This window comes from Mirounga leonina, unplaced genomic scaffold (assembly GCF_011800145.1).
Source record: "Mirounga leonina isolate KUSES-001 unplaced genomic scaffold, KU_Mleo_1.0 Mir_53, whole genome shotgun sequence".
NCBI classification, from domain to species: domain Eukaryota; kingdom Metazoa; phylum Chordata; class Mammalia; order Carnivora; family Phocidae; genus Mirounga; species Mirounga leonina.
The window spans coordinates 101,176,453-101,193,170 of NW_023270807.1; the positions used below are offsets into that span (position 1 = coordinate 101,176,453).

The 16,718-nt window shown below is 41.9% G+C and overlaps 1 protein-coding gene across 4 annotated transcripts in view; it reads right to left on the reverse strand.

Annotated features, from left to right (window-relative positions):
- RMND1 (required for meiotic nuclear division 1 homolog) overlaps window positions 1–16,501 on the reverse strand; it is a 42,581-nt gene extending 26,080 nt beyond the window's left edge. Inside the window, exons 1-4 of one of the 4 annotated variants that reach the window (XM_034991017.1) lie at window positions 16,352–16,501; window positions 11,211–11,728; window positions 4,330–4,438; window positions 1,609–1,684 (exon numbers count right to left, since the gene is read on the reverse strand). In XM_034991017.1, coding sequence (XP_034846908.1) covers window positions 1,609–1,684; window positions 4,330–4,438; window positions 11,211–11,714 — 689 coding nt within the window. In that variant the 5' untranslated portion in view covers window positions 11,715–11,728; window positions 16,352–16,501. Of the gene's footprint in view, window positions 1–1,608; window positions 1,685–4,329; window positions 4,439–11,210; window positions 11,729–12,313; window positions 12,779–16,351 lie in introns of those variants that run through there. The other 3 variants (XM_034991016.1, XM_034991019.1, XM_034991020.1) reach the window with 3 other exon arrangements.
- Window positions 16,502–16,718: the final 217 nt, after the last annotated feature.

Sequence of the window (16,718 nt, forward strand, 5' to 3'; positions counted from 1 at the left end):
AGCAATGGAAAAATTATTTGTTTTAAAAATTATTTGTTTTATCAGGATTTACCAGAAAATTCCTAAAATTGACAAAGTCTCCTACATCAAATAAGAATCAAAGGAGAAATTTAAATCATAAGTAAACTTTGGACATATTTACTATTAAGGGAGGAGGTACACCTTCAAGTTTAAGGAACATGTTATCTGGACAGCAACATGCAGAAGAATGGAACTGGACCACTTTCTTACACCATACACATAAATAAATTCAAAATCGGTGGAAGACCTAAATGTGAGACGAAACCATCAAAATCCTAGAGGAGAACACAGGCAGCAACCTCTTTGACTTAGGCTGTAGTAACTTCTTACTAGACATATCACTGGAGGCAAGGGCAACAAAAGCAAAAAAGAACCATTGGGACTTCATCAAGATAAAAAGCTTCTGCACAGTGAAGGAAACAATCAACAAAACTAAAAGGCAGCCTATGGAATGGGAGAAGATATCTGCAAATGACGTATCAGATAAAGGGTTAGTATCCAAAATCTATGAAAAACTTACCAAACTCAACACCCAAAAAACAAATAATTCCGGTTAAGAAATGGGCAGAAGACATGAAAAGACACTTCTCCAAAGAACACACACAGATGGCTAACAGGCACATGAAAGGATGCTCAACATCACTCAGCATCAGAGAAATACAAATCAAAATCATGATGAGGTACCACCTCACACGTGTCAGAATGGATAAAATTAGCAACACATAAAACAACAGATGTTGGCGAGGATGCGGAGAAACGGGAACCATCTTGTTGGTGGGAATGCAAACTGGTACAGTCACTCTGGAAAACTGTATAAAGTTTTCTCAAAAAGTTGAGAACAGAACTACCCTATGATCCAGCAACTGCACTACTAGGTATTTACCCAAAGGACACAAAAATACAGATCCGAAGGGCCACATGCACCCCGATACATATAACAGCAGTATCAATAATAGCCAAACTATGGAAAGAGCCCAGAGGTCCACCGACAGATGAATGGATAAAGAAGAAGTGGTGTATATATAGAATGGAATATTACTCAGCCATCAAAAGAATGAAATCTTGCCATTTGCATCGACGTGGATGGAGCACTACGTTAAGTGAAATAAGTCAGTCAAAGAAAGACAAATACTGTATGATCTCACTCACATGTGGAATTTAAGAAACAAAACAGATGAACATATGGGAAGGGAGGGAAAAGAGAGAGAGAGATGGAAACAAACCATATGCGACTCTTAACAATAGAGAACAAACAGAGGGTTGACGGGAGGTGGGTGAGGGGATGGGCTAGACGGGTGATGTGTATTAAGGAGGGCACTTGTTATGATGAGCACTGGGTGTTATATATATATAAGTGAGGAATCACCAAATTCTACTCCTAAAACCAATATCACACTATATGTTATTAATTAGAATTTAAATAAAAATTTGAGAAAGAAAAAAATTACAATGTAGAAAAGGTGCAAAATGCAGAAAGATAAAAATAAACCATCTGTGGTTCTACCCTTGGAGAGAGAAAAAAAAAAAAAAAGACCACCTTATCTGACCACAGTCCCATTTCCCAGTAGGGTTGCTATCTTATCTTACCTGAAGAAGAATATTGTTCCAGGATCACCTTCTTTAGCAGAGTGTTCCACACCCATCACCAAAATATTTGCTGCATCTGTGATTTAAAATAAAGGCATGAAAAGCTACCATCATAAAGTGACTCCAGGTTTACAAGTCACCTATGAACTTTTAATAATATCCTTATGATCATTCCTTCATATACCATTAAGTGCTCTGTAACATTCTGTCCGTGTTTAGGTTTCTGAAAGCATTTAACATATGAAAATGAAAAGACTGTAAGAAATTACTTTCACAAAACACTGGAATACCTGGGACACTATTATTGGTACTATTTAAAACCACGCACTGACACTCATTTTCATTCAGTGATCACCAGTCCAGTTAATAATGATTAAAGTCTTAGTTATTTTTTTTTTAAAGATTTTATTTATTTATTTGACAGAGAGAGACACAGAGAGAGAGGGAACACAAGCAGGGGGAGTGGGAGAGGGAGAGGGAGAAGCAGGCTCCCGGCAGAGCAGAGAGCCTGATGCGGGGCTTGATCCCAGGACCCTGGGATCATGACCTGAGCCAAAGGCAGACGCTTAATGACTGAGCCACCCAGGCGCCCCTAAAGTCTTAGTTTTAATACAACTAAGATTCAAGAATTAAACTCTCTACAAAATTCTCTTCCTTTAAATATCATTTTGCTAACATAATTTTAATATTCTCAAACTTGTCATTTTGATGAATTTTAAACTATATATAGTGTGAGACAACAGAAAATATACAGAAACAAAGATACTGACCATTTCAAAACATATCTGAGTTCAAAGCTATTCATGAGAAACAACACTGTAGTCACCTATAACTATTTAAATATTTGTAACCTTTTACATTTATTAAATATAAATTGATATACATATATTCATCAGTAAGTAGTTGCTTATATATTAGCATAGTATTTGTTGTAAGTATAAAATATTCTGTAACATAAATTATAAATATACACGAATATGGGGCGCCTGGGTGGCTCAGTTGGTTAAGCGACTGCCTTTGGCTCAGATCATGATCCCAGGGTCCTGGGATCGAGTCCCGCATTGGGCTCCCTGCTCGGCAGGGAGTCTGCTTCTCCCTCTGACCCTCTCCTCTCTCATGCTGTTTCTCTCTCGCTCCCTAATAAATAAATAAATAAAAAATCTTAAAAAAATAAATAAATATACACGAATATGTCAACTAACAAATATATTAATGTTAATATGCAAAACCTAAAATTACCTAAACCTAAAATTAGGACCAACAAAATTTCAGAGTTCCTAGTAGAGGCTGGGGAATGGGGCGTTCAGATAAAAACCAAATCCTACACTACCTTTTTGGGGTGAGCTCTAACTTCCCTAAGCACAACATCCCACAGAGAGCAAAGTTCACCTACGCAGCCAAGAGCAACATAAATGACAAGGAAAAGACCCAGGGCAGTGGGCCTGGCACTAGAAGCTAGCCAGGCTGTAATGCACAGGGTCACCCGGCTGACAGCCTTTGAAATCAGTCAAGGATACACCTGGAAAATTTATTATCTTCATGGTTCTGGACATATCTCTGTTTTTCTCAATTATGCTTGTTTCTACCATCAAATAGCACAAAGAGTCTGTTCCGATCACCAAGGCTGAAAGAGCACAATGACATTTCAAGTGTTTCTTATGGGGTCAATGACTCTCTGAAAAATTTTCTATGTAGCACGGAGGTTTTCAACCTGCTATTTTTGCTACTTTGTGGTAAATTCATGAATCTCCATCACAGTGTTCCAAGTTACTTAATCTTTAATATAAAATAGGCTATTTTTTTCAAGAATCCTTCCTGATACTATCCTAAAATCCTGTTAAGTTTATTTTAATTCTCTTTTTCGACATTCCTTATATTTCTCTTTTCGTTAATTTTGTTAGTTTTAAAGTATTGGATTGTACTGGTAAATTTTCTATAAAGGCTCTCCCTGCATTTCTTTCTTTTTTTTTTTTTTAAAGATTTTATTTATTTATTTGACAGAGAGAGACACAGTGAGGGAGGGAACACAAGCAGGGGGAGAGGGAGAAGCAGGCTTCCTGCCCAGCAGGGAGCCCGATGTGGGGCTTGATCCCAGGACCCTGGGATCACGACCTGAGCCAAAGGCAGACGCTTAACGACTGAGCCACCCGGGTGCCCCTCTCCCTGCATTTCTATTAATTGCATGGTTCTTCTGTAACACTAAAACAACTTTTTAATGCAACAGAAATGAAGTGTCACAGCCTTTGATCATCCCAAGTCACAGTGATCCTACAAATAAAGCTTAATAAACCATACTGATTTTAATCTGAGAGCTAAGTTCTCTGAAATACATTTTAATTTCTTATCTTTGCCATTTGTATAAGAAGACTCAACATCATTTTTGTGATACAATCCTTTATTTTTTTTTAAAGATTGATTTTAGAGAGAGAGTGCACACATGAGAGCGTGCGGTGGGTGGGGGGGTACAGAGGTAGAGGGAGAGAGTCCCAAGCAGACTCCCCATTGAGCCCGGAGTCCAATATGGGGCTCGATCTCACGACCCTGATCATGACCTGAGCGGAAACCAAGAGCTGGATGCTTAACCAAGTGTGCCACCCAGGTGCCCTGATATAATCTTTTAAGTAGAAAATGGAAGGTAAACAAATGCATATTTAAGGCATATCATAGGAAAATTATTTTCTAATATATTTTACCATACTTGGCCCCAGGTTCAAGATGTACCTCTAGGCAAGCTTGTTACTTCAACATATCCATAGGAGGCCAGATCTTGAGAGAGAGTCCCGAGATGATATTCATCTGCAGTTGCAAACGCTGTGCAGTGCATCAGGTCCTGTTTTGGCGAGATTAGCATGACATGGGTTACCAAGAGGTTAAAATGTCTGATGGCTATCACCTTCCAGGACTCCATATTGCAAAGCAAGCTCTTGAGAGTTTTCATTAAACGTCTCAAAGATTCATACAAGGGATATGATAAGGGTGAAGAGAAAGAAGGAACAGGGAGATGGATTTCAGCCCAATCTGTGAAAGGACTTTCTCCTACCAGCCCCCCAAAAGATGTAATGGGCTATCCAGAAAAGAGAGCTGCTCTCCGAGTGGTGGTGTTGCAAGCGCAGATCGAACAAAAGATACGGAGAGGATTAAGGCATCATATGGCCCTGGGTGGAATGATATTTACAGTCTCTCCAAACCTGCGTTTCCATGACTTTTTCACAGCAACATTATTATTTGAGGCCATTTGATAATATGTCACTAGCCCTGTACCGCAGAGATTACTTTAAGCCTACAAAGGAAGTACAGAACTTTTACTCTGGTTACTACTCAACAAAAAGTGTGTTTATCTGAGGATGTGTCTGGGTTTCGTTCGTGCATGGAGTCTCGTCCGTGTACACACGTGTCCATCTGTGCTGTGTGTGTGCGTGTGTGTGCACAGCACACGGACGGTAAGGGACATGGCACAGCACTGTGCTTTCATCACTCTGTCAGTCACAACCCATCAGTGAGGCCCGCTACCGATTTACTTGGCCCAAACCAACTTTTAGAAAGAATTAAATACAGGGGCGCCTGGGTGGCTTAGTCGGTTAAGCGTCTGCCTTCAGCTCAGGTCATGATCCCAGGGTCCTGGGATCGAGCCCCACATCGGGCTCCCTGCTCCGCGGGAAGCCTGCTTCTCCCTCTCCCACTCCCCCTGCTTGTGTTCCCTCTCTCACTGTGTCTCTCTCTGTCAAATAAATAAATAAAATCTTTAAAAAAAAAAAAAAAAGAATTAAATACAGCAAAACAGAAACTATTATAGTACATCATTCACAGTACAGGTAAATGTTATTTCATGAAGTTTTTTTTTTGTCACCTACACATGTCTAAGTCCATATAACGTAAAATATATATATATATATATTTTTAAAGATTTTATTTATTTATTTGACAGAGAGAGACATAGCAAGAGCAGGAACACAAGCAGGGAGAGTGGGAGAGGGAGAAGCAGGCCTCCCGCGGAGCAGGGAGCCTGACGTGGGACTCGATCCCAGGACCCTGGGATCATGACCTGAGCCGAAGGCAGACGCTTAACGACTGAGCCACCCAGGCGCCCGTAGAATATATTTCTTACTAGGGGATGAAGTCCATTGAGTTCAAAGCTACTGGTGAAGGCTTCATGAGTTCAGTGCAGAATCTGAATGGTTTTTAAGAAAAAAATCAGAATGACAAAATGCCTTATAGGATTGTTGTGAAGTTTAAACAAGCAGATGAATGTCAATTGCTCAGAATCAGGGCTAGAACAAATGGTCAATATTTGTGAGATTATAATTATTACTATTGCATGTACGGGTATGTTTAAACCATGAAAACTTATGAGAGGTGAAAAAGTTTATCAAGTAATTTACATCTGAATTTTCATATGTTCATAATTAATATTTCCAATCAGAACGTGGGTCATTCTATGCTTATTTGATACATATGCTGCTTTGGCCCACCACCAGTTAAAAGAGCTTTATGAATCACTGAATCAAAATTTACTCCTAGGAGTTACTCATCTCAACACTAAACCCTTTCCCTTTCTGTTACATTCCTAGTACAAAGTTTCAGGAGAGTCGTATATTATATATTCCTTCCTTCCCCTCTCCCACATTTGTTATCTAACTCCTGGCCCTATCTCAGGAATTGGCCTAACTCTGCTTTGCCTTTTCCTTAAATCGGTTATGCCGTTTTAATGTGTGGCTTAAAAAGTAGCAGAGGAATAAACAGAGGACCTGAGGATACACACTAACTGAAAAACCTAAAATCAATCCAATATCCATTCATCGGCAAAATGATTTTAACTTAATTAGAAAAGAAAAAAAAAAGGAAAGTCAGACCAACAGCAATTGCTGTTGAATGTGAGGATAAATGAATGCAGGACACCTTTTGCAGGTAGGTATCTGACAAGCTGATTCCCAGAGTCACTCTGAAGGTAAGAACATGCTGATGTACAAATCATATAGATCCATACAGCCAGAGTACAGATAGTATAGTTACAGAGGAATTAATTACGTGCTTAAGGTTTAGAATGCTAGCACTGTCTGTTCTTTTAAGGGTCCATGGAGTTAGAAAGAGCTGACAGGACATGTGATTAAGCTGGATGAAAGAGAGGAATCCTGGTAACGGGCATCAGGTATGGCCACAGTGGGCAGGCTTCGGTCTGCAGGAGACCCAACAAATTTACTGAAGCTTGCCAAGCAAAATCACAGTATATTAGTTTGCATGTGAGAATTATTTCTGTGATTACTACAGTTGACATGCTTAGTCTGGGCCGGATGGAGAAGAGCAGGAAGCACAAAAAAGATTAGAGATGAGGAGAGGGGTGCCTGGGTGGCTCAGTTGGTTAAGCGTCCGACTCTTGATCTCAGCTCAGGTCTTGATCTCAGCATTGTGAGTTCAAGCCCCACACTGGGCTCTAGGCTGAGTGTGGAGCCTACTTAAAAAAATTAAAAAAAAAAAAAAATTGGGGGCACCTGGGTGGTTCAGTTGGTGAAGCGTCTGCCTTCGGGTGAGGTCATGATCCCAGGGTCCTGGGATCGAGACCCCAAATAGGGCTCCTTGCTCGGTGGGGGGCCTGCTTCTCCCTTGCCCTTTGCCTGCCGCTCTCCTTGCTTGTGCTCTTGCTCTCTGTCAAGTAAATAAGTAAAAGCTTAAAAAAAAAAAAAGGCCCCTTTAAAAAAAATTTAAAAAAAAAAGAGATGAGGCAATAAGGGGGCCCCAGTCCAAGAACCAGTCCAGTGAATGATCTTTCCATAACTGTACCGAAAGTGGCGGAGGCCAACTGTCTCTAGAATCAGAATTGTAAACTCCAACTCAAAAGGTGACCCAACTAGTCTTTTTAAGATTTGAATTCATCGTCAACAACAAATTGAGATTTCACACAAAACCCAGATTTCCACCAACTTTTGATCAAGATCTGGCAATGATCAACTAAGGTGGAGGACGGGGTCCCAGTTCTCCAGTGCACCCAGGCCCTCCCACTCCCTGCTGTCTCTTGCCTGCTTCACCATCATCTGTTACGGACCAGCCTCGTCCGTGCTAAGAAGGTATACTACTCTGCATTCTCAAGGATGGGACAAGGCAAGGCATTCAGTCACTACTTCCATGAGAAAATATATTGAGTCCCAAAGAGATTAAAAATAAATCTTGAGGGGCGCCTGGGGGGCTTAGTCGTTAGGCGTCTGCCTTCGGCTCGGGTCATGGTCCCAGGGTCCTGGGATCGAGCCCCACATTGGGCTCCCTGCTCCTCGGGAAGCCTGCTTCTCCCTCTCCCACTCCCCCTGCTTGTGTTCCCTCTCTCTCTGTGTCTCTCTCTGTCAAATAAATAAATAAAATCTTAAAAAAAAAAAATCTTAAAACACAATCTGTTTTTACTTAGCCATTCCAAGGATTTTTGCAGACTTTCTGAAGATTGTCACCTTTCCCTCTCTCACTGTCTCATGTTTGGTTTGGCTCACAGTTCTGGCCAGGGTCACACAGCTTATCTGGCTTGCCACACCACTTTCTGTATCCTCCTTGTGCATCTCGGATCTCAGTCTCTCTTTAACCAATGGCTTCTTCTATTAATAAATGATGCATAAAGTTCTTCAGTTTGATTTGTTAGATCTTTTTTTAGCTTTATATCCTTTATGTTTCAAGACTGTACTCAAATCCATTTGGTAAAGGGAAAGAGAGGCCCATGGAGTGTGTTCACATTATTTTCCCCCCGTTAATGATATTGTTACATTGTGAGAAGCTTTTGTTTTTATACATGTCTTTTTCTGGGTTTTTATAATGAATCACATATCTATATGTAGAGAGAGCAAATTTCAGGATTTAGGATAGGGATCAACAACTCATTCTTAAATAAACGAATTATTGTGCCAAATTAACCTAAAATAGTTACTGGATTTAACACCTAAGTTTAGGCCTTTCTATTTTAAAATGTTAAAAAAACAAAAACAAAACCCTAAAACCCAAAGCCAAGAAAGCCACGGTGTTTCAATATGTGTTTCATTTTCCTGGCCACAGAAAACATGTTCCAGCAGATGGGGCTAGAAATCTATATACGATTCTTGTTTTAGCGCATCACACACTCTGATGGAACACTTTTCTTGAAAAAGAAAGTTTATTTTAATTCACATTCTAGTACTGAAGAAAATTAATGCATTACTGTAATGTTGCTTCTATATTGCAGAAAGAAAAATGCATGTTTTCCCTGTTATGTATAGACTGCAGATAAAAGTTAGAAAACACAAATACATTTTACATTACCAGTATGATGCTTTGCCTTTCAAATTTCTGACCACCTCCCGTGGTGAGAAAGCCTTTTGTATACACAGTACATACACATAGGCATGTGTGCACATACCAGTACCCGACACAAAACAGTGTTAGCTCTACCACGATACATTCTGATGCTTTCTAAAAAACCTGTCTGCATAGCTACTAAAAAATGATTTTTTAAATTTGATGAATTCCTAGTTTGATACTCTACCACAGTAATACATTCTGATGCTTTCTAAAAAACCCACCCAAGAACAGACAGACAACTCTTAACCCACTAGTTAACTTTGCAGTACACAGTAGGGTGTTCCTCTGAAAACCACGAGCAGGCACCTGGCATCTTCCCTTTCGTGCCCATCCCCATGCTGCTCAGAACAGTGGCTGTCATCGTCCAGCAGGCTCCTCCTGAGAGACAGGACACACCAACAGGAAGCACTGTTGCCCTGATAAACTATGAGCCAATGGCACATGGGTTGAGTATCTTAGTAGGTTAATCTCTGCAAATGACACCAGGTAAAGATTGGATTCCAGTAGAGAGGGTGATTAACCTCATTCAGTCAATTCTGGGAGCATGCTGTGTGGCAGAGGAAGAGGGCGAGCTCAGGAGCTTGTGTGGGGATCCAGACAAAGCACACCTACTCTCTGGTACAAAGCAGAGTCCTTCCTGTCTCAGTCCAGAGGGGGAGAAAGGGCTATACCGCCACAAAGGGTTTGCCAGCCCCATGACACCCATGTGGAAAGGAGTGGCCCTCCATCTGGGGCAGATAAAAGCCAGTCTTTGGCTCTGGGGATAGAGTACCTCGTCACAGCTCAAGATTGTGTCTGCCTATGAAAAGTACGATCATCAGAAATAATGTTCCAAGGGGCTCCTGGCTGGCTCAGTGGGAAGATCATGTGACTCTTGATCTCAGGGTCATGAGGTTGAGCCCTACACTGGGTGTAGAGATTACTTAAAAAAAAAAAAAAAAAAATGAATGAGTGAATCAATTCCTAACTTCATCACCTGAGGATCAATAGTGAAGATGTATAGACCTTTCTGAAGGAAGTCAACTATGCAGTAAGAAAAAAAACAAAACAAAACAACACAAATTAAACATCCTCAGGGTCTACTTCTCAGAATCAAGATTTTAAGACAGTCTAACCTGTTTTCTGATAGAGTCAGAAGGCCTGATCAAGCTTTAAATATTCTACATTCTCATTTTTAATGCTGATGGCCATGGACATCAAAGATCCCTTTGCTTCTCTTCTCTCTTTTCCAATTTAATAAACATTTATTAAGTATAAGGCACCGTTCTAGGTATTATGCAAGATACAAAAGCTAGCAAAAGGCTTAATCTTGACCTTAAATAGTATTGATCATTTAGAAGGGAAATGCAATGTAGCTGAGAAACTCCCATAAACCTCTTAACAGTGAATAAAAAAGCCCCCTTCAGCCCTCAAAGGCTAAAAAAGCAAAAACCTCTCACTCTTTTCTGATTGTACCTTGCCATATCATTTCACTACCCAATCCCATATAGTTACCACAGGCTAATGAGTGCTTACCTGTCTGCATAGCTACTAAAAAATGATTTTTTAAATTTGATGAATTCCTAGTTTGAATTTTTTTAAATGGGTGTTTTTTTGTTTTTGTTTTTTTTTTAAATTTTATTTATTTATTTGTCAGAGAGAAAGACAGCGAGAGCAGGAACACAAGCAGGGGGAGTGCGAGAGGGAGAAGCAGGCTTCCCGCCGAACAGGGAGCCCAATGTGGGACTCGATCCCAGGACCCTGGGATCATGACCTGAGCCGAAGGCAGACGCTTAACGACTGAGCCACCCAGGCGCCCTAAATGGGTGTTTTTTACAGTACGATTCCAACACTGGACTTAATACTAGTCTTCTTCCTCAAAGTTTCCTTAAGTCAGTAACTAATCTTTTCATAAACTATATTTTTATATTTAATTGCCTATACCTTGTCTTTATACATACTATTGATTTTTAAAACTAAGATGTTGATTCCCTGGGGCACTAGGGTGACTCAGTCGGTTAAGTGCCTAACTCTGATTTTGGCTCAAGTCATGATCTCAGGGTCGTGAAATCGAGTCCCACCTTGGGCCACCACCACACTTTTTTATTTTTTTTAATATTTTATTTATTTGACAGAGAGAGACACAGCGAGAGAGGGAACACAAGCAGGGGGAGTGGGGGAGGGAGAAGCAGGCTTCCCGCCGAGCAGGGAGCCCGATGCGGGGCTCGATCCCAGGACCCTGGCATCATGACCTGAGCCGAAGGCAGACGCTTAACGACTGAGCCACCCAGGTGCCCCATCCCACCACACATTTTTACCTCATTCACAGACAGAACTGGGAGGTTGGTCCTGGATGGCTGCCTGGTCCTCGATGCTTTTAGTGGTCTCTTGATTTGCGGAAAGTCTTGTTTAGAAACAAGTGTTTCTGTTGATGGAGATGAGTAATGCCGCTCTAATATTTTTATAAACCACTTAGAACCTAATAGATTCGGTTTGTGAGTCACTTTCCTGTGAGTACCAAAAGATTTCCTGGTTGGAAGGTGCACTCTTTCATCTTGGCAATGCACAGCATTTAATGGAGAGAGTGTGCTTGTATTTGAGATTTTCCGATTCATTTCCAGGACCGGGGACTTACTCAAACCACCAGCTGCTGTACCAGGAAAGAACAAATCCAAATTTTGACTTCTCGTCATGGTGCTGCATGTTGTAGTCTCAAATTCTTTAAGTGGTTTTAATGTTCGATGAACAAGTTTTTGGCATTGACATACTTTTGATAAAATACAGTGAGATCCGGCCAGGGCTCTGAACAGTCTGGCTGACATTACCACATCCCAAGCTAAAAGAAAAAGAATTAGAAGTTCAAGGTGTTTTTGTTTTTACATGTTTTCAAATATACACAATATTCTCCTAGGTAATAAGCATATTTTAAAAAATTAATTATTATTATTTTTTTAATGTAGTGTTCCATGATTCATTGTTTGGGTATAACACCCAGTGCTCCACGCAATACGTGCCCTCCTTAATACCCATCACCGGGTAACCCATCCTCCTCTCCCCCTCCCCTCTAAAACCCTCAGTTTGTTTCTCAGAGTCCATAGTGTCTCATGGTTCATCTCCCCCTCCGATTCCCCCCCTTCATTTTTCCTTTCCTACTAGCTTCTTCTTCTTTTTTTTTTTTTTAAACATATAATGTATTATTTGTTTCAGAGATACAGGTCTGTGATTCATCAGTCTTAACACAATTCACAGCGCTCACCATAGGTCATAAGCATCTTTCTGTAAAAACATCTGCAAGACAAATACACCTTAACCTAAGTCTAGTAAAAGAATGAGGTTAAAAAAAATAAACACAAGCATAATTACAACCGAGGCTTTTCCAATTCCAAAGATGATACAGTAACCACTGTGCTATATTACCTACCTCTAGAAGGAAGAAGACCAGGGCGAGTCACAGCCATGTTTAGAAGCTACTGCTTTCAAAATATCTCAAAAACTGGAATTCTGTGTTTAGTTCTAGTCCAACTAGCTAGCTATAGTTCCCCTTTAATTAGTACTATTCCTTGCCAGTTGAACCAGTGGGTTTTAAAGAAACTAATTATAAAATATTTTAGAAATTTGTATACACTGGTTCTCCTACTCTCTTCGAGGACATTCTTACCTTGAAACTAAAGACTGCCTGCACACAGAGGCCACACAAAGCACCAGGACAAAGAACGCAAAAGCGACGGGACAAACAAGAGGTGTGTTTTCTCTCTGTCTTTGCAGAGAAAGACAGATGTAGCATTTTAGGTGTCCAACACACACACAAAATTTAGGTTTTGTTAAAAACTGGGGCACATCTCAGGAAAGTTAAATTTTAATTGTACAAACTAACTGTAAAGGTTAAAAGTATATTAGATTGTTAATTACTCTGAAAGCTCTGCATAAGCTTTGTGCATCATCAGCAACTGCAACCTCATATGCTCGGTTTCAAGCATTCTACTCCAAACTCCATGTCTGGTGTTTCAAACTCACTCCTCTTCCTCAATTCCAGCAGTTCTTCAACCCCAACAGGACCTAACCATTTAATGATCCAAACACCCTTTTAGCGCCCCTCATTCCCCACACCTCACTTTTGCCACGCTCAGTATACATTCTGTGGTTTACCATCTCTCTCTCCCCCACAGACCTCAGATCCCTTGCATCCTCTCTCTTCCACATGCCCATGTCACACCACATCCATCGAAATTAAATATAACTCACCTAATACGTGCCTGCCTCTGGACGTGGCTACAGACAACCAGCCAACCAACCATGCCAACTGGTCTCACTTTAAAATCATGACCACTTCCTTCAGGAGCGCCTTTCATGCTGCTCAACAACCATAACCTATTTCCCTACCAGAGTCTACTCTGTGCTCTCTCCTCATACCTCCAATGTCTCCTCTTCCTTTCTCATTCTTAACAATGATCTTTCTTCCTCTTTCGTTGACAATCAGAAGAGAATTTCCACAAGCTCTCACCATGATCCACCTGCCCACCTACTACTTCTGTGCCCATGTATTTTGTCTTCCCTTCTGCTGCCACAGATGAGCTGCCCCTGGTCTCATCTGGAACCAGGTCCTCCATGTGCACACCAAGTCTCATCCCTTTCTGCCTCTAGTAGGAATGGTTAAACTCTTTTCTCTTCCATGCTATTTATTTTTCCTTCTTTTCAGCATTTTTTAAAAAGATTTTATTTATTTATCCCAGAGAGAGAGAGCATGAGGAAGTGAAGAGGGAGAGGGTCAAGCAGACTCTGCGCTGAGCACAGAGCCCAATGCGGGGCTTGATCTCAGGATCCTGAGATCATGACCTGAGCTGAAACCAAGAGTCAGATGCTTAACTGACTGAGCCACTCAGGTGTCCCTTTCCAGCATATTCTTATTAGCATATGACTATGCTTTAATTTCTCTCTATCTTATAAAAACAACTCTCCCCTGACCCCATCTTTCCTTCCATACACTATACCTTTTCTCTCAGTTCCTTTCCTTTAAAAGTTTTATTAACTGTCTCTAACTCCTCTGATTTTCTTGAATCCACTTCAGTCAGGCTTTCATCCCTACCACTTCGCCAAAACCCACTTGTGAAGGCCACCAATGACCTCTATATTTCTAAGTCCAATGGTCACTTCTCGTCTTCATTTTACCTGACTTATCAGCAACATCAGATTAGTTGATCACCTGGAAGCACCTTCTTCATTTGGCTTCTGGTATTCGATACTGGCCATTTCCCTCCTACCTCATTGGTTGTACCTTCCATCTCTTTTGTGTTTTCCTATCCCCTCAACAATCAAAAGCACCATGGCTCAGTATTTGGGCCACTTTCCTTCTCTATTCTCAGCTCCTTATATGCAACCTACACATTGATGAATGGCAAACATTTATCCCTAAGTCACTCTGATAAATAGCAAATATTTATTCCTAAACCACTCTGATATGCATGAAAAACATAACATGCCTAATACTGAGCTTCTGAAATCTTCCCACAAATGCTATTCTTCCCACAGTCTTCCCCATTCACAAAATAGCAATTACATTCTCATCTTTGCTAAAGGCAAAAACCTACAATCCACCTGCCTCTTCTTTCCCCATACCCAATAGGTCAGCAAATCCCACCGGCTTTATTTGCACCAGGTCTCAACGGACACTGCTACCACCCTGGTCCAAGCTGCTGTCTTTCCCATGATTATTGTAACAGCCACCTAACGGGTCTCCCAGTTTCTGTTCTTCGCCTCCTACAGATTCTTCTCAACACAGCAGCTAAAGTAATCCTTTGAAGATCTACGTCGGATCACATCTTTCCTCTTGGACCAAACTTGATGCTGGCCTCTCATCTTACTTGAAATAAAAGCCAAAGACCTTAAAATGGATGCATGGTCCTACATTCTCTGCCCTTTATCTCCACCTTAACACCTCCTACAGCTCTATGCCTTGCTCATTTTGCTCCATTCACTATGGATTTGGGTACTTTTTGTGCTGACTGTTCCTTTTTTTTAAAGATTTTATTTATTTGAGAGAGAGAGAATGAGAGAGAGAGAGCACATGAGAGGGGGGAGGGTCAGAGGGAGAAGCAGACCCCCTGCTGAGCAAGGAGCCCGACATGGGACTCGATCCCGGGACTCCAGGATCCTGACCTGAGCCGAAGGCAGTCGCTTAACCAACTGAGCCACTCAGGCGCCCTGTGCTGACTGTTCCTTATGCTCTTCTCCTAAGAATCTGTAAGGCTCATTCCCTCACCTCCTTCAGATCTTTGCTCCAACAGACTTCTACCCAGTGAAGTCTTCTCAAACCACTTCATTTAAAATGCACAACCGACTATCTTCCTCCCCTGTGTATTTCTCCACTGCATTGAACATCACTTGAATGCCTTGTATTTCTAATTTGTCAATTCATATAACAAAGATGAACTGAGTTCCTACCATGTGCCAGATTTTGTCCTAATTGCTGATAATACACATGAAAATAAAACAGACAAAAATTCCCACCTTTTGAAACTTACATCACATTGGAGATGACAGAGCATAAACTGGGTAAGTCAGTAAAATATATGTTAAGTAGTGACAAAGGGGCGCCTGGGTGGCTCAGTTGGTTAAGCGACTGCCTTCGGCTCAGGTCATGATCCTGGAGTCCCTGGATCGAGTCCCACATCGGGCTCCCTGCTCGGCAGGGAGTCTGCTTCGTCCTCTGACCCTATCCCCTCTCATGTGCTCTCTGTCTCTCTCATTCTCTCTGTCTCAAATAAATAAATAAAATCTTAAAAAAAAAAAAAGTAGTGACAAAGGTAGGCGCGCCTGGCTGGCTCAGTTGGTGGAGCCTGGGGCTCTTCATCTCCGGGCTGTGAGTTTGAGCCCCATGTTGGGTGTAGAGATTATTAAAAAAAATAATAATTAAAAAAAAATAGTGACAAAGCTAAAGTAGAAAACAGAAGAGGAAAGAACAGATTTCTCTCTCCCTTCCGTAGAATGTAAGCTTCTTGAGGATAAGATCTGTCTTCCTTTCATGCTGTGTCTTCTGTGATCACAGTGCCCAGTATACAGTAGGTATTTAATTCATGTTTTCTAAATGAAATACAAGGCAGCTACTCAGTTACTGGGCACATTTCCTACTTCTTAACAATAATACCAAATAAGAAAACAGTTATCAGCCAGATTACGATTCAACGGATAACGCGCTAATCTTTGGGAGCATGCCTTCCAATTCCTTAAGCTCATTTTTCTTTTTTTTTAAATCTCTGCGGTAAGCGCTTTGCACTGGCTCAAAAAAAGGTTCAGTAAGTGTTTACGGATTGCGTGCTTTTCTACTCCCAGCTAAGTCAACCAAAGATCACCGCACCGGTTCCGGTGAAACCTGTGACCCGAGCGGTTCAGAGCGGCCGGGATCAAAGGTGAGAACCGCTGTGAGCGCCCACACAAGCTGGGTAGGGAAAGGCAGTGCACTAACCTCTCCGCCGGAAAAGAAGAAGCACGTGCCAAGCGCGCAAGCTTCCGCGACCCGGCCGCAGGTAAGAAACAAGGAGCGGGGGCCGAACCTCCCGCTTCCTGCAGCCTGCACTGCCGCGCCGGCAACCCTCCCAGCGCCCGCACCCCTCCCAGCGCCCGCACTGCGCAGGCGCGCAGAACTCCAGGCGCGGCGGAGCGGGAGCCGCCGGGTGCACGTGACTGCCGGACCACGTGACCCGCGTCGCCGCGACCTTTTCCGCTCCCTAGTGCCTGGGACCTCCCGGTCCCCGCTTGCTTCCGCCTCCGCCCGCTTCCTTATTCCGCTGCTCTCGTCGCCCTCCGCTGTCCCCGCCCTCGTCCCCGGAAGA